Here is an 18,596-nt window from a genome sequence, read left to right on the forward strand (position 1 = left end):
AGGTGCCTCCCATACTTCTTGATAAGCAGTTCTCTGAATTCACTCCGGACATTACACCCATCATTTTGGCAGCCCATACAAATAATTATGAGATAATAAAACTTTTGGTCCAGAAAGGTGTTTCGGTGCCACGACCCCATGAGGTCCGCTGTAACTGTGTTGAATGTGTCTCCAGTTCAGACGTGGACAGCCTCCGTCACTCACGTTCCAGACTCAACATCTACAAGGCCTTGGCCAGCCCCTCTCTGATTGCACTGTCAAGCGAAGATCCTTTCCTCACAGCCTTTCAGTTAAGCTGGGAGCTTCAGGAGCTGAGCAAGGTGGAAAATGAATTCAAGTCCGAGTATGAGGAGCTGTCAAGACAGTGCAAGCAATTTGCTAAGGACCTCCTGGACCAGACAAGAAGTTCCAGAGAACTGGAAATCATTCTTAATTACCGAGATGACAATAGTCTGATTGAAGAACAAAGTGGAAATGATCTTGCAAGACTAAAATTGGCCATTAAGTACCGTCAGAAAGAGGTGAGTGTTGCCACTCTATCAAAGTGCCATAGAGTCTATTCCCAGTGAAGCAAACTGCTCTATTCGTGATTTAATTTTGAGCATTACACTATTTTTTCTATTCACCTGTAAGTGGACCACATCTACTGTTTGCCGGACTAATAATTATCTTCACATTGAAGTGTAGTAATAAGTGGCTTAATAAACAGTAATGATTTGGGGCATCTGTGTTAAAATATACACACTTACTTGTAATAAAATGAGAAGCTAATGAATTTCAGAATCTCCAGATTGCGTGAAATCTCACTGGACCACTTATAATTTTACAGGGTCACATATACAGCTCTTTGAGTTTTCTCACTTAATGGACTTAATATTCATAGTATTTCATATATATGGATCTACTTGAAATTTTCTCCTCTCAGGTCCATGGGATCTTTAAGATGTGTAGATTGTGTGAAGACTCTAGAAAATTTTGAGGTATTAATAAAATACATTATTAGAAACTATTCCAGGAAAAGCCTTTAATCCAACATTAGATGAAACAACGGAAACATCTGTCATTTCTTAATTGATTGATTTGTCAGGAATAAGAAGTTAAAGACCTGTGGAAATATTACAAATTTTCCCCTGAAATTTACATAAATTTGAAATATTTAACAAAGGAACCACCAGCATTATTGCTTTATGTTTCCACCACAATTTGTGTGTGAATTCTCAAAGACGTGTTTATTTTTATCTTCAAAAAATATTGAGTCTTTATTCATTCTTGAATAACAGTGATATCTGTTTCAAAACAATAGCCAGAAAAAAAAAAAACTGTGTAAGATGAAAAGAGAGAAAGAAAGGAAAGAGACTCCTGTTTAAAAATGTACTCAATTGCTTTTGAACTTGGACTTGATTATTTAATGTTATTCCTGCCTGCTTTGTCTATTACTCCTCACTAAATACTTGAGGATCAGGAAAACTTAATTTGCTTCCTTGATTTCTTCTTATAGTTCTTTGACTCCTTGAGCTAATCCAGCTGTGATGGGAGCCTGAAAACAGTTGAAATGAATATTCCCTGAACAATGAAGGCAGCAGTTTCTTTTGTGTCCATTGCTTCTTGACTAGCAAATCAGAAATGTTAATTTGAGTCCCTGCCAACAGTCTTTTCGTAGGCTCTTGTGTTTAGGACTCAAGGACTTAATATTCTAAAGGAACTGAATAACTTTAATATGGTATTGTAAGACAAACTGATGAAATGTCACACGATTAAAGATTTTGAAAGGACTAAATGTGAAAGTGAAAAGTCATTAACGGTTGATAGCTGAAGATACTATGTTGATGGGGCCCCAGAATTTACCCAGATCTTCTTCAAGATCTATTATTGACTATTATGATGTTCTTCCTTTCATTTTATTGGAAAATGGGGCTTAGCGATTAAAATGACTATTTAAAAGATCCTTTATTATATGTGTTCGGAGTTGACATTATCCTACCCATAATAAGTAGAGTGAAATTCCCAGGATGTTCTATCCATAAAGTAATGAACCTGGCAGTGGTCAGCTATGCTTCCCTATTATTGTACCTCTGGTAGCACCACAGTGCTTGAGTTCAGCTTTATTTTTTTGCATACACTCATGTTGGTCCTCCCATCATAGATGACTTAACCTTGTCTTTGTAAACTGTGATTTTAGTGAAGGCCCAGAAAAAAATAGTCATAAACTCCAATGCCATCTATGGCATTTAATCAATTTAAGCTGCCCCCCCCAAAAAAAGATATCCCAGACAGAAGTTTCAATTGTGAATATCTTGAGTGTTCATTTCTATTTACATTCCTACAAACCATTTTCATGCACTTCATTCATTTATTAATTTCTTCATTAACTCTTTTTAGTGTAAATTTCACAGAACACATTCTAGGCAGTGCATGGGGCACTTGATACTGCACTGTGACATGTTCCAACTCGTATAGCATTTATAGTCTATTTGGAGAGACAAAGGCTGAATATATATTATTCTCTGTTTTGTTTCCAATCCATTAAAAATGTTCATTCCTATTTAACATTTTCTTCATTTGCTGAAATTCTTCTCTATACTTCATGAATATACAAATTAACTTGACTTCAAAGACTGTTGAACAAAAAGTCACAAATCGAATCCCTAGTTAGGTATGTCAAGAGCAAAGCAAAAGAATGTATTTGATCATTTCTAACAGTTATTTTAAGATGTTTGTATCTTTTTTACTAATATGAAGCTGTGATTTTGGAGAGTGATAGAACCTAATAATGCAACAAGATAAAAGACAGCTAACAACATATAACAAGAAAATAAGCATTAGTAGTATCTTTTAAAAGAATCATTTTATAAACACATTATATTTATATTTTCATCTTTCATCTTTTGAGGGTTCAATGAAGATTTTTTTTAAAAAAAAATTCTTATAATTTTGTTGTGTTCTTCATTCAATATCAAAGCACATATTACCCTTGAGCTGACAGTTTTCCCAAAGCAAAGTAACACTGTCTGGTGGATAGCAGTATAAAAAAATCAGGAATCCGATTCTACTTTCATATATATTCTTTGATATCATAAGTTCTATTTTATAAAATATTTTTCTAAATTATTCAAAAAGTATTGATTTTAAACCATTTGATGTAAGATTTTTTTTTTTTTTAGTGAGATAATGTGTCTTAAATAAAACTGAACTTCAGCCTAGATGTCTCGTCTTAAACCTTTTTACTGCAAGTTTTCCTTGGTTTGGTCTAAACAAGCTTGAGGTCTGCCTTTGGTCCATGCTCTGGAGGGCCTCCTCACTAACCTCCACATTGGCCAAGTCCTACTCAGTCTCTAAAGCTCTTCTCACAACCCACCTCACCCAGGGAGCATTTGGTGAAGCAAACCCTACCACACACTCCCTGAGATAAAGTCCTACTTGCCCACACTGCACTTCTTTTATTAATTTGTTCTTTTTAGTTATACATGTCAGTAGATTATAATTTGACATATTTATTATACAAACATGGAGTACATCTCATTCTATTTAGGATCCCAGTCTTGTGGTTGTACATGATATAGAGATTCACTGTGGTGGATTCACATATGCACATAGGAAAGTTGTGTTAGAATCATTCCACTGTCTCTCCTACCTCTTAGCCCTGCTTCCTTCCTTCCATTTCCCTTTGTCTAATCTACCGAACTTCTCTTCTCCACCCACCCTTGTTGTGTGTTAACATCCCATATCAGAGCAAACATTTAACCTTTGGGGTTTTTTTTGTGTGTGTGTGATTGGCTTATTTTACTTAGCATGATAATCTCTAGATCCATCCATTTTCAATTGTCATAAAATAATTCTTTCTTATGGCTAAATAATACTTCAGTAATATTACATATATGTACAACATTTTATTTATCCATTCATCTGTTGAAGGGCACCTAGGTTGGTTCCAAAGCTTAGATATTGTGAATTAAGCTGTTATTAACATTGATATGGTTGCATCACTGTAGAATGCTGATTTTTAAGTCCTTTGGGCATATACGGAGGAATGGGATAACTATATCAAATGGTAGCTCCATTCCAAGTTTTCCGAGGAATTTACATGCCATTTTCCAGAGTGTTTGCACCAATTTGCAGTCCCACCAGCAATGTATGAGTGTATCCTTTTCCCCAAATTCTTGCCAATGTATTCTTGATTGCTGCCATTCTGACTGGAGTGAGATAAATACTCAGTGTAGTTTTAATTTGTCTTTATATAATTGCTTGATGTATTGAACACTTTTTTATATATTTGTTGACCATTCATATTTCTTCTTCTGTAAAGTAGCTGTTCAGTTCCTTTGCCCATTTATTAGCTGGGTTAGTTGTTTTGCATCTCCTCCTCTAGGCTGTGTCAGGAACACTCCTGTTCACCAGTCATACTACAGCACCTGTCAGGTAGAAGGTACTCAATAATGAATACACCCAAATGAAATTGCAAAATCTCTCATTTCTGGAAAGTTCCCTGAGCATTTTCTTTTTAATCTCATTAAGTTTTAGTATTTAGATTAACCTCTTATTAGTAGTCTTTCTATGAACTGAAATGTTAAAACAAGTTGTGTTGTCAGGATTTGATTGCGAGATTTGGTCTAGCATTTTTCTAATTCCATCCACAAATGAAGATTTGCACTATTTTTACATCATAAATATTTTTGCATTTTAATTTTGTGTAATTTTTGTAAGCAGCAGGCATAGAATGAAGGATCTGCTTATTTTTATTAGTGCTTAGAATAATGATGTCAGAGTTACATTGATCATATTTTGGTAAAACAAAAATTCTTATAGCAATTCAAATCAGTATTTTTTGGGGACTGAGTTAATTTCAACTTGGTTTGTTATACTTAAACTACCAAATGAATCTATGCTACATGAACTGTATGATTTTGTTTTGTCTTTGTGAGGAATCTGAGTTATACAGTATAAAATAATATTCAGTGTTACTTCATTAAATATTGGGGCCAGGATGTAAATATACTTTTTAAATATAAACACTTTTAGTCATTTAAAATTGTGTGTGTGTGTGTGTGCGTGTGTGTGTGTGTGTGTGTGTGTGAAGCAATAATCCTTTTAGTCTGACTCTGAAATGGACAGGGAAAGTCTCTTGATCAGGATTGGAAACCAACAACAGGGACATCTTAATGACATTAATTGGAGTGAGTAGTTTCAAAGGAAGTTGGGGAGCTGGGGACATCCAGAAGCATGCACTCCTGTGCTTAGAACTCTCCTCCTCCTGTGTATTAGGTAAAGGTGAGAGACGTGGCTAAAGACATGATTTAGACAAATAACTCACCTGTGCTTTCTGGCATGATTTTTGTAAATGCAGAATTTATGGCAGTTAACATTATCTCCCTTCTGTCATTCCTCATGTCTAATGCTTATTAGATCACTGAAATGATGCATTCCTTATATTACTTTTAGAGCAAAGATCTTACCTAGTTTCAGTTATATATTGTTGATAAGATTGGGAAATAACTACCCCACAGGCGACGTAGCCAAGATGTTGAATAATAGTGAGAAGAAGTGAAATACATCATTCTGTGTGAAAGCACTTCAATTCACGGTCTTAATAGCTTTCCAGATTCTGATACAGTAATTTCTATGTAGTAAACAGCATGCATACATATTTTTAGCTTACTTTTCCCTTTCATAAATATTTGTCATCAGCTTTGCAACATTAACTTTAAACTTTGGCACTAACACGGATCGTGTCTTATAAATTAATAGATTGTTGGAGAAGAAAGCGAGAAATCAACATTTGAACAGTCCGTCTACTCAAACCCTTCTTACTTGTTTATTCAGTGTTGGTAAACTAGAAGAGAAAATGAAAGAGTAAATGGGAAGGTATCCATGTCAATCATGCCTTCCAGAGCATGGTGAACTGAATTGATTCCAACATTTCGTGATTACAGCTCTCTAAAACTCCTTTACACCTCCCAAGATTTAATGGTTGTTGTTTCCTGGGTTATTCAAAAATCCATAATGTTAAATGAAGAAATAAGACTCCTGTCAAAGAAGAGACAAGGGGGACTAAGGTACCACAGCACTAACACTCCTGGGGGTGGTGACATTAGCACAGCCTTAGGTGTTGAGGAGAGCAATTGAATGATTATCATGGAGCAGAAACAAAGGAAATTGTGTTTTCTTAAAACTGCTTCAAGCTAGACTTTTCTGCATTTCCTAACTTTCTTTCTGTTATTTAATAAAGTCTGTTCTAATTAGTTCATCATGCCAGAATTGTTTTAAATTCAAATTGCATTTTAAAACCATAATAATGTTTAATAAACAGCCTGTTCCAATCCAAACTTGTTATAGTATGAACTGTGTATGAAAACAAGACAAAAAATGAAAAATACCACACAGGCTGGTTCTTTATCTACCCGAAACCAACCTTGCTAAGATCTCTTGTTCTTTGGATAATTGTTAAGGGAAAGTAACAACTCTATGTACATTTTTTTTTTAATTTTAAAACCACCTCAAGGGATATACCCCTAATCATCCCCACCCTCCAAAAAAATCCACAGAGCAATCAATGACATGATTGCTTCCTGGCTGTTGCTGCAGTACCTTGTGTGTGTTGCTAGATGCAGTACATTCAGGGGCTGGTCAACAGCCAAGCAAGAGCGTTACGTTGGCTACAAATTACAATACGTGGTCCTTGTTAGCTATTGGTTTTCTTAGAAACATTTAGATTTCTTCTTTTTTACTCTTGCTCAAGTCTGGGGTGTCTAAATTTTATTTTGTGCTAGAAAATTTCACATCAGAATGTAAATAATTTTGGAGAAAGCTATTTCGTGATATGTCTTATAATGATTCTTCTATGAGAATCACATACTTCTTATGGAAAGGTAGCGAATAGAGCAATTCTAAGGAGAACAATGAGAAAAAGTAGTTAATATAGTGGTCTCCTCTTTATTTGAGTTTTTTTCTTCTGAAATACCTTTGAGTCATTTATCAGAGTCAGTACTGACTTTCCTTTAGTTTGGTTTTCTTATTTATCACACACTGCGCCATTTGCATGAGATTTGATATTATTTATCAAGTTTTTCTTTTTTTGCCTCCTCCATCTTTTAAGCTATTTTGAAAGCATCTGTGTCTCTCAAAACGGCCAAGTTTCCCCATCTCTTTCTACTTATTCATTGCCTTGCCTGAGATATTCTGTATTGCTCTCTGGCTGCCCAGATCCAGATTCCCTCCTTTCCACCTAAGGCACATCCTGCTCCCATCTCAGGATTCTGAGAGTCTTCACTAGTTTATTTCCTCTGCAAAACAAGGCCCCTGAGTCTGGTAGGAAACTATTTAAAAGTGGGGAGAAGATCTGGGAAATGGAACGATAACTCAGCAGGAAGTGGCTGAGGACTCCTTCCAGGTCCAAGGGAGGGAAGGACTCATGCATTAATATTTCTCCTGTCAGATGATAAGGAGCCCAAGAACATAGAGAAAGAGAAGATTTATCCCTAGTACATATACTGTAACCATATCTTCTTCCACATATTTCTGATCAACTAAGGGCATGTTTTATTAGTATCAAGTAACTCATCTTTCTGTGAGTTACTTGATACTAATATTGCATTAAAAGTATATGGTCTATGAATTGGATATAATTTTTTTCCTCTTCTAAAGAAAAATGTACTCTTGAACAAATTTTGTGTTTGTTTTCTCACCTCTAAAATGGGGTGTCTAGCAAAGATCATAAGCAAGCCCACAGCTTAGCATATTTCCTGGCATATTTGCCAATGAAGAATAGCTATTTATTGTTATTTATTATTATTATTATTATTATTATTATTTATCACTGGGTTTTTCTATTACTTCACAGAGCCCTCCCCCCCCAAAAAAAGACTAAGCACATGCAGCATATGCAACTTGTCATATTAATATATTAAATGATGAAGCGAGGGAAAGTTTGGGTTCATCATTTAATGTATTAATATTTGTGATAAATATTAATCTGTGCCTTTTGCATTGCATTACCATTTTGAATATCAAAGATTTATCCCTCTTAACTCTATTAGTATAATCAGCATTCTGAACCATTATATTAAGATATATATTCTTCCCCAAAAATTTAATGCATAAATTTTATCCCAGGTTCTAAGGTTATCCCATTCCCTAACTCTTTCCACTTACAGTCTTTTGAAAGCAACTTGCATTGTGTGCTACATGCTTGATTTTAACTTGCCCTTTTGATTTGCATTTCTAAATATATTTTTTGCATCAATTATGCATGCCCTTTGAACCTGACTGCTCCAACTCAGAACCAGAATTCATTATCACATGCAGTACTTACAGAAATGAGGATTTTAATACATGAAACTACACTAAATAATATAAATAATCTTGAGGCCTATAAAAGGGATTGCAAGTAACATTCTCCTAGTTTCTCTCCTGCTTTTTTTCAAAGTGCATTCACTGACCAATTGCTGAGACCCTGACTTTCTTTGCCCCACGAGTGTGCACACACCTGCTCTTGCTAGGCAAAGTCAACATGATCACAGATTCCCTAATGCTTCACCCCAGCCCCTTCCTAAGGACCAAATATTCAGTGTCTGCCACCTTATAATGGAGAAAGCAATGGCTGTTCAGAACCTGTCAACCTACAGATAGAACTATGACAGGTCATTAGGCGTTTAACACTAGGTTTTTAGAGCTTGGAATTCAATACTCATTGGTTTCTTTACACCTAATTAAATGACATATAACCACTTCCTCCTAATTCTTATCTGAATGTGACTCTTTTTTCTCCTAAAGCTAAATTTTGAATTGTATATGTTCAAACCTTTGAAAAATTGTTATCCTTTTTAACAGCACTGATTAGGAATTGATAACTTTTCTCTTATACAACATAAAATAGCAAACCTTAGGTTTATATTAGCATGGCTTATATTTGATATTGTTTTAAATAAATATAAAAAGGATTAAGTAATTTATTTACAAAGAGATGAGTACATTCTTCTATTTCCCAGACACAAATGTGTAGAAGCAACTCTTTTCAACTAGTTTTATTTGTCACAGACATAAAACAAAAAACATTAGTCTAATAATAACATCTTTGAAAAATTCCATTGTATTCTGAATACTTCTCTTGGTTCTTAAATGAATTGCTTTTCTGCATAAATTGGTACTTCAGACTCCTTGATGATTGACAAGCAAGGGCTAGCAGCAAGATTAACTGGTTTCCATTATTCAGATAGGATCATTTAGTTTGTCAGTGATAAAGAACCATTTCTTTTGTTTCTTTTGTACAAACATTCAAATTTACATTTCAGGGTTATTTTCTCTGTGGTCATTATTTAGTGACCCGCTTTTTTTCCTTGTCATTCATCACTACACAAAATTAAAAGCTGCCAGTTTTTGCAGTAATGGACTTCATAACTTATCCCATCCCACATTCCCTGAGAAAGTACAAAATCCAATATGTTGTCTTTTAGAAATTTATGAACTGGAAACATTACATTCTCAAGAAACTTTTGGTGGTTTTGAAATAGAAACACCCACTATTCATCTGTATAAGTTATACATATGAAAGAAGACTTATCACTCATCCTCATTTTCCTTTCAACATATTAGATCAAATATTTCTAAATAGAGGTCAGTTAACGTATGTTTGAATTCTTAGAAACAGAAATCTACAGAACTCTGTAGAGTTGATAATACTTGTGCTATAATTTGGTGATTAGCAGTTCTAAAGTTGAGTCCTGAAGCTATGTTTTAGAGATGGCTTCTAGGTAGTATAGAACCAGAGAAACAATCACACAAGATTATGTTTTTATTCTTTGTTCCCACTCTTTTCCCTTTAGTATTAAGGAGCTTCTGTGGCATGCCCTCCACAGCAACAGAAAGAGTCAGCTATGGCCTTTCTCTGTCTGCGCCTTGACCTGTTCATTGGCAGCTCCTTGTGGGCTTAGAAAAGCCTGCTTTTCTTTTTCTACCTCACCAATTCAGTGTTAAATGATGCACATTCTACTGCTGTCATTCCCCACAGCTTTGTCTAAGCACAGAGATTTTCCCAGGCACCTCTGGAGCATGTAACCTCAGAGCTTCTTTTCATACCCCCTTTTCCTGATTCTCCGCTTCAACTCCTGGGGCACAGCTGGACACCCTGTTGGCAGCTGTAAAGACAAGGATCACAGGAGGAGGTTCCTGAAGAGGATCAGGGGCTCCGGCATGGAGCTGCCTTGCAGCCACGGAGTTCCTTGCTCTCTTTTAGTGCAATCCACAAATGCTTACAAAGTGTCTTTTTTGAGCCAAAGTCTGAGAACAACAAAATGAGAGGACAGTGAGCCGTAGGCCAAGTATGAATTTCTTCCAGAAGTTTCTTAGAACCTAGAATTGTATTTTTGTGTAGATTCACATAAAGTGTCCTAGAACTACCCTCTTGAAGCCTAGAAAAATCATTCCTAATTTGTCTGAGATTTTTATGGGAGGTTTCCTGGAAAAGAAAGTGTCTGAATTGAGTTTCAGTGGAAAATTTGGAGTCATAGAAGGAAAGACATCAGAGAAGGGACTGTGGGAACGAGACAGGACACAGACTCATGTAGGCAAAAAAGAGTTAAACATGAAAGGGCACCTTCATTATCCTATGTTCTATCTTCATGCCCACTCCTTGTGGCCTCTCTGTCAGCTTCTCTCTCTGCCTGGCATGTGGAGATGGACCCTTTATTGGGTCTCTAGTCATATTATCATCTTCTCATTGGAGAAGCCCAGAACACCCACTGTAGTATCCTCTTCCCATGTCCTTTATACCCATTTTTTTCCTTTTACATGACAATTTTTCTTTATCTTCACAGCCATTATCAAAATCCAAAATAAAATTTTGTGTTTAATTATCTGTCTTTCTCTACACATACCTAAGCGTCTTCTCTCCTGTTTATTAGTGCAATTCCAATGCCTGCAGTCATGCTTCTTAGAACATAGTAGGTACTCAGTAAGTAATCATGAGTTAGAGTGGAGCAGAAGCTGAGATTACAGAAAAAGACAAAGAATAGATGATAAAGACTTTAGATGCACAATTCTGGAAAACTGGGTTATGTAAATTACTGTGATATTTAATCACATTTGCGTATATATAAACTAATAGTATCTTCATATTCCTATTGTTCCAAGAGGAATTCATTACCTTTGTTTTTATGCCTGGTTCTTCCTCTGTTATCTCTGTTAAGTAGGGAGCACTTTCAAGTTATTCACCTTAGAAGTATGTAAGAGTTATCTGTGATCATTTTGTGACTGTCACCTTGTTGGGTTAGAGGAGATATCTGCAAACTGAGAAATGCCCTCTGGAATCAGATTACCTTAGCTACAATCCCAACCAATAGAATACAGCAGAAGTGACTTTCTGGGGTTTCCAGGGCTTGTCAGAAGAAGCTTCACAGCTTCTACCTAGTCTCTCTGGGAGCTCTGAGCCGCCATGTACGAAGTCTACCTATCCTGAAGCCACCATACTGGTGGCTTAAGGAAGCAGTGCGCAGGAATCCTTACCTACAGTGTGACTAAGCCCAGATCTGTAGACCATCCCTCCACAGGCAAGACTAGCAAAGAAGCCATCTAGGATCTTCCCCCAGCACACCTCACATCACTCTCACTGTGGTACTCACTGGCTGGATAATGCTTAGGGACCTCTCATGATACCGTGTAGAACAGGAAAACCAACGGATTATGCCCTGCCGAAATTTCCAATGAAACATCATAATTTGTTGTTTCAAGCCACAAAATTTTGGAACATAAATAATTGGGGCCCTTGTCAGTCATCAAAGCCTATCTTATTGTCAGTTGTATTTCCTAAATATTTCCCAAATCCAGCCTTCCTTTTCCTGCATTGTTTTAGAGAGTCTTGGATTAGTTTGTGACACACAGTTTCCTTGGCTCCATGGCTCCAATCTCATCCCACCTGACTTTATGATATCTAATACATAAATCAACCAATTTAAAATCCTTCTATGAAAATGTAATAAATATTACTATGATATATTTTGTAATAAAGCATACATAATATTAAATGGACCATCTTTACCATTTTAAGTGGACCATTTGGTGGCATTTAAGAGGCAATTAAATACATCCATGTGCTATACAACCACCAACACCATCTGACTCTAGAACTTGTTCATCTTCCCAAACTGGAAGTCTATATCCATTACATAAAACTACTCATATCTCTACCCTTCCCCTCAGATGCTGCTAGCCATCATCCTGCTTTCTGTCTCTGAATTTGACTATTCTAGGACCTTCATCTAAGTGCAGTATTGCAGTATTTGTCTTTTTATGACTCACTTATTTTATATAGTGCAATATCTTCAAAGTTGACCCATGTAGCATGTGTCAAAATTTCATTCCTTTTAAGGCTTATATCTTAATAATGTATCTTATATGACATATATCTTATATGTCATTTATCAATGATTCCATTAGTGATCATTTGGGGGATTTTTCCATCTCTTGGTTATTATGAATAATGTTGTTATAATATGATTTTTTAAATGGCTAACCTTACTTAATATGTTTTATAAAATTATAGGCCTAGATCATTAACAAGATATAACATATATGGATTAACTGTCTATCCTCATCTCTTCTACCTGACTTGCATTTCATGGTCAGCAATTCCAGAATGTTCTAGTTCCTCTTCTGTGCTGTACTTTGCATTTTCTCTGTGCATTTTCTCATTGTTTTACTATCTTGAAATGATGCAGCCATTATCTCTGACTAGATCCTACTGTTTCTTTAATATATTAAGACACAGTCATCTAAAAGTCTCACCTTTCTATTCTTGGGCTAGTTTGGCTCTCCCTCTTCTTTATGGATAAAGAACATTTATTACCTTTTATTATAATTAACTGTTTTAGGTCACTCCTCTTCATGAGACTGCGAGCTCCTTGAAGCCAAGAACTGATTTTTATACTGCTATATTTAGCAATTATAATGCCGCTGACACATGGTATGAGCTCAACAAATATTTGTGGAATTAATTTTACTTTTTTCTTTCCAGTCACACAATCTATTTTTATAATGCCTCAATGACAGTCCTTCTAAGGGAGTTTATGAGTTCAGAATGACTTGACCATTGCTGAGGAAGAAATAATAAAACATTGTGAACAATTTTTATGTACTGATCCCTATGTATATAACACTAGTAACCTGTAAGGGAAGACAGAAGAAACAGTGGATAGCCCTGTTGAGGGTGGGTTAGGAAAGTACTACTTTAATTTAGGCAAACAAACAAAAAATACCATCATTTTGTGTTAAGTTTTCTTTATTGAGAGAATTAGGTATTTATTAGATATAAATTTAATGAAAATGCTTTTAATGATATTGATTAGTTCTAGTTTTATTCCTTACACAAATAGGTTATTTTTAAATTTCTGAATTTATTATTAATGTTGCATTGGTCATGTGATTAAATTTTAGGCTCCAGGAAGCTGTTTTCCCTTCCTGCAAAATTTCTCATCTTTTTCTTTTCTTTTCTTTTTTTTTCCATTCTGGGTTTACTGATGTTTTCTCATTCCTTCATGGCCTACTGATTACTGATGTGTCTGGCTGGCATTTCTACTCTAGAGGCAGAAGTTTGATTTTTGCAGTTTCTTCTGTTAAAGAAAAAATAATCAATATCCCAAGGCACATAAGCAGCATTGGCCTTTGAGATAAGGCCAGCCATGCAGCTTCTATTTGCTGACTGTTTGGATTGAGTTTTAGAATATTGGCCAACTACCATTTTGCGGGTGACAGTGAGTGAATATTCAAGAAAATCTTCATCCAGGGACATTGGAGAATGAAAGGTCTACAATGGGCACTAAAACTATTGCAAATACCTGAGTTTTGGATACCAACATTTTCTTGCTTAACCTATAATTGCTTTAAAAGAAAAATCATCTAGCTAAAAATGTAACATTCAGAGTGGACTTGAATTATCCTATGTGGTCTGGTTGTAAATTTAGACTTTTGAAACATTCATATTAATACCTATTTTTGCCTATCTGAAATTATGGCAGAAATCTATTGTTTTTATAATTTTGAAATCTCATTCCTCACTGACAGGCTCTCAACTCTATTTGCTTGTGTCAGTACAACTGATTTTTTTGTTTTTTAGTATTTATGTATTTATTCTGATAAATGTTGTATTAGTGCAATTTTATGCTCCACATAAAATTTGGGAAAACTAAAGTAAAAATTATCTAGAATCTAAAGAATCCTTTATAAAAACAATGCATGAAGCTTAATGCCAATATTTACATATTGGAGACTTTCTTCTTACTCATTTGGATTTCAGAAAAAACATGGCTGCCTAACAAATGACTTGTGAGTGTGAGTGTGAGTGCTTAAAAGTGAGTCAATGTGCACATACAGATGGGTATGATGCCATGTAATGGAAATGTCCAGTCTTGTAAAAATTAAAATGCAATTTATCTAAATAATGTAATTTCTGTACTATTATACAAAGTCTATACAATTTTTTGGTTCATTAAACCAAGCATTTAATTTTATTATAAATTACCAACATGGAAATAAATGGGAGACATGTTGCTGATATCTAGAGAATAATGTAATCTCAAACAAAATATCTGAGTATTTTTTTAAGATTTTAAAAAATTATTATTGTGTGATTTTTAACACATACAAAAGAAACTATGTGGCATATGTGTGTAAATTACAAAGCATAATATCAAGCAGTCTTCCAGTTCAAAAACCTATCTTCCAAGGTAAACAAAACAAAACAAAAAAAAACCCTACATTAAAAAAAATAAACCTAATTTGCATTTTTAGAGATTGGTCGAGTTTTCAAAATACAGAACTTGTCTCACTTTGATGTCTTTACCTAGAAACCTGAATAGCCCAGCAGATCAGTCAGCTATGACCCTGTGTTATAGACTCTTTGAGGGTTAGTCCTTTACTACTATATTCTGTTTGTTCATTATGTAATTTGATTATGTAATTTTTTCCTTTGTGGTCAAATACAGAAAATATCTACCATCTTAGCATGTTTAAGTGTGCAGTTCAGTAACACTAGTTACTTCCATAGTGTTGAGCAACCATCACTACCATCCGTCTTCAAAATTCTTATATCATGTAAAACCAAAACTCTTTTCCATGAAACACCAACTCCCCATTTCACCCTTTCTCCAGGCTCTGGTGACCACCATTCTATTTTCTGTCTTGACAATTTTGATTATTCTAAGTATTTCAGATAAGTGGAATTATACAGTACATGCCTTTATATAATTGGCTTATTTTGCATAGTATAATGCCTTCAAGGTTCATCTGTGTTGAGGCATATGTCAGAATTTCCTTCCTTCTTAAGACTGAATAATATTCCACCATGTGCATATACAACATTTTGCTTATCTATTCATCCCCTGAAGGACACTTCAGTTGTTTGTTTTCACATTTCAGCTATTGTAAAGAAGTCTGTGATGGGCATGGGGGTATAAATTTCTCTTCAATTCATTGCTTTCAAGTCTTTTGCATATATAACCAAAAGTAGAATTTCTGTATCATATGGTAATTCTACTTTTTAATGTTTTGAGGAACTGCCACACTGTTTTTAACATTGACTGTGCTCTTTTAAATTCCCACCAAATGAAAACACAGGATTCTAACCTTTCCACGTCCTCTATGACCCTTGCTATTATTTGTGTGGGTTTTTTTTATAACAGCCATCCTAATGATTACATCTCATTTTAGTTTTGATTGGCATTTTCCTAATGAAGAGTGATGCATCTTTGTATGTGTTTGGAAGTCTTTTGTACTCAAATTCTTTGTCTATTTTGGAATCAGTTTGTTCAGAGACAGTTTTATTGTTGAATTTTAGGAGTTTATACATTCTGGATATCAACGCCTTACCAGATATGTAGTTTAAAAGTATTTTATCCCATTAGAAGAGTAGACTTTTTCTGTCCTTTGATGCACACTTTTAATTTTTTTTAACTGAAGTCCAATTTCTATTTTTATTCTATTGTCTATATCTTGGATTTATGTTAAAAAAAGTATTGACAAATTGAATGTTGTTAATATTTTACTGTATCTTTCCTTATAAAAGTTCTGATGTTTTAGATCTTAGGTTTAGGTTTTAATCCATTTAGAGCTAATTTTTGTGTATGGTACAACTACAACTTCATTCTTTTTCATGTGGATATTCAGTTTTCCCAGTACCATTTGGTTAAAAAAAAAGCTTTCCTTTTCTTATTGAATGATATTGGGAACTATTATTAGAAATAATTTGGTCACTTATGTGAATGATCATTTCTGAGCTATTATATGTCTGTTATTATTCCAGTACCAGTATGTTTTGATTCTTATAGTCTTGTGGAAAGTTTTGAGATCAGAAAGTCTTAGATCTCTGACTTTGTTCTTTATCAGGATTGTCTTGGCTATTGTGGTCCTTTGATATTCCATATTATTTTAAGATAGATTGTGTGTGTGTGTGTGAAAACTGTTGGGATTTTGATAGAGGTCCCATTGAATCTATAGATCACTTTGGGTAATACCAACATTTTAACACCATTAAGTCTTCCAGTCCAGGAAAACAGCATAACTTTCCATTTATGCATGTCTTCATTAATTTCATTCAGCAGCGATTTGTAGTTTTCATTTGTACAAGTTTTTGCTCTTTTAAATACCTTAATTTCTTAATTCAAGGAAGTAGAAAGGGGGAAATGTTGACTGATGAGTACTAATTATAGTTAAAAAGGAGTATGAAGTACTGGTGTGCTATTGCACAGGAGGGTGACAATAGGTAACAATTATGTACTGTACATTTCCAAGAGCCAGAAGAAAGGATTTTTGCAAGTCTCACCATACATAGATGATAAGTGTTTGAGAAATTACATGTGTTTAGCCTGATTTAAACATTACACAATGTATACATGTATTGAAATGTTACATAGTACCCTATTAATATATACAGTAACATCTTTATTCATCCGTTAAAAATAAATTTAATTTTAAAAATTTACATGGCTCTGAGGCCTGAGAATCAGCTAATGAAGCATAAAGAAAAAGCAAAGCCTGAGAAAGTAAAACCAAAATAAAAATAAATAACAATAATAATAATAATAATACCTATCTAGTAAAGTTGTTTAAAAGATAATAAATAATATCTAAATCATAAGGGATATAGCAGGGGTTTGGTTTAGTAAATGGAATATTTTATTAGAACCTGTTAAATATTTTTATATTCCCCTTCTGAAATTGTTACATCAGCAAGATTAATTCCCAATCTTTTACTCTAATGTCTGCATAAGTGCTTCTATATATATCACTCTTGAAGAAGGTTCTTTGCCTGAAGAGTCATGTATTAAAATAAGTTACAATTGGCATTGCTCTTTCAATGGGAAATTGAAATATAAAATGAGAACATAAAATTTATTCAAATATGGCTAAGGTTGTAACTCAGTGGTGGAGTACTTGCCTTGCATGTGTGAGGCACTGGGTTTGATTCTCAGCACTGCATATAAATAAATAAAGTTCTATCAACAACTAAAACAAAACAAAATTTTAAAAAATTTATTTAAATATATTTAATTGGAAAAATCTTTTAGCTCTTTTTAAATGATTCAGTTTCAAGATTAAGTAAAGCAAGCTTCAAATATTTAGTTTCATTTACAAAGGTAAAATTATAGGGTTTTCAATGTTCTGTCAAGTCTACCTATCTGATTGGCAAGCCATTCTAGAACTCTGTAGTGCTCATGGACACTCAGTTGGTTCAAGTACACTGAGCAGCAACTCCTTTGTAATACTCTAATAAAAAGAACATAGTATAAACTCTAAGACTCCCTCTTTGGAAGCTTCAGATTTTAACAGTAATATTGCAATATATGATTTAAATGCCACTTTTACAGCACTCCTGAAGAAAATGTTGCTTAACAGTCTGTCACATTTCAGTAATTAAGTCTACATTGTGAAGGGTTTTAAAAATTAAAAAATACAATAAATAAACAAATAATTTGGAGCTTACTATAACATTTGCTAGAATAATGTATTCTTTTTAGGACTCCAAAGGGTGTTGAGGTTTGGATCTTAATTGTCCCTTAAAGGTTCAAGCTAAAGACTTGTTTGCTAGTCGGTAGCAGCTGTAGCTGTTGGGAGACAGTGGAACGTTTAAGAGGTGGAGCCTAGTGGAAGGTATTTAGGTCAAAGTGGGTGTGCCCTTGAGAGAGATGTTGGGACTCCAGCCTTCTCATATCTCTGTCTTTGCTACTTAGCTTCTATAAGGTGAGCAACTTCCCTGCTTCATATTCCCACCATGATATTCTGCCTTTCAACAGGCACAAAAGCAACAATCAACAGACCATGGACAGAAACCTCTGAAAACATGAGCCAAAATAACCTCATAACATTTAAATCTTTTATTTTGGGGTTATTTTGTCACAGTTATGAAAAGATGACTAATATGGTGGTAGAGAGACCTTGGGGGAAACTACGATGTTTTTCTATCTTCTTTAGCAGTGAACAACTATTTTCTACATAATCACTAATGAAAAATGGAAAGGTAGAGACTGTCAATGAGAGGGTCCTTCTTCCTTCTGTAATTGAATAGAAAACTATTCATAGTGTGTCTCTTGTAAAGCTTGTGTTTAGTCTGTGAGATA

The 18,596-nt window shown here is 34.5% G+C and overlaps 1 protein-coding gene across 7 annotated transcripts in view; it reads left to right on the forward strand.

The window, feature by feature from the left end:
* Positions 1-18,596, forward strand: part of Trpc4 (transient receptor potential cation channel subfamily C member 4) — a 198,472-nt gene that overhangs the window by 103,381 nt on the left and 76,495 nt on the right. For all 7 annotated transcript variants that reach the window (XM_040281574.2, XM_040281571.2, XM_040281575.2 and 4 more), the window contains one exon: positions 3-521. In XM_040281574.2, the coding sequence (XP_040137508.1) occupies positions 3-521 (519 nt within the window). The remainder of the gene's footprint in view (positions 1-2; positions 522-18,596) is intronic.

This window comes from Ictidomys tridecemlineatus, chromosome 6 (assembly GCF_052094955.1).
Source record: "Ictidomys tridecemlineatus isolate mIctTri1 chromosome 6, mIctTri1.hap1, whole genome shotgun sequence".
Taxonomy (NCBI): Eukaryota; Metazoa; Chordata; class Mammalia; order Rodentia; family Sciuridae; genus Ictidomys; species Ictidomys tridecemlineatus.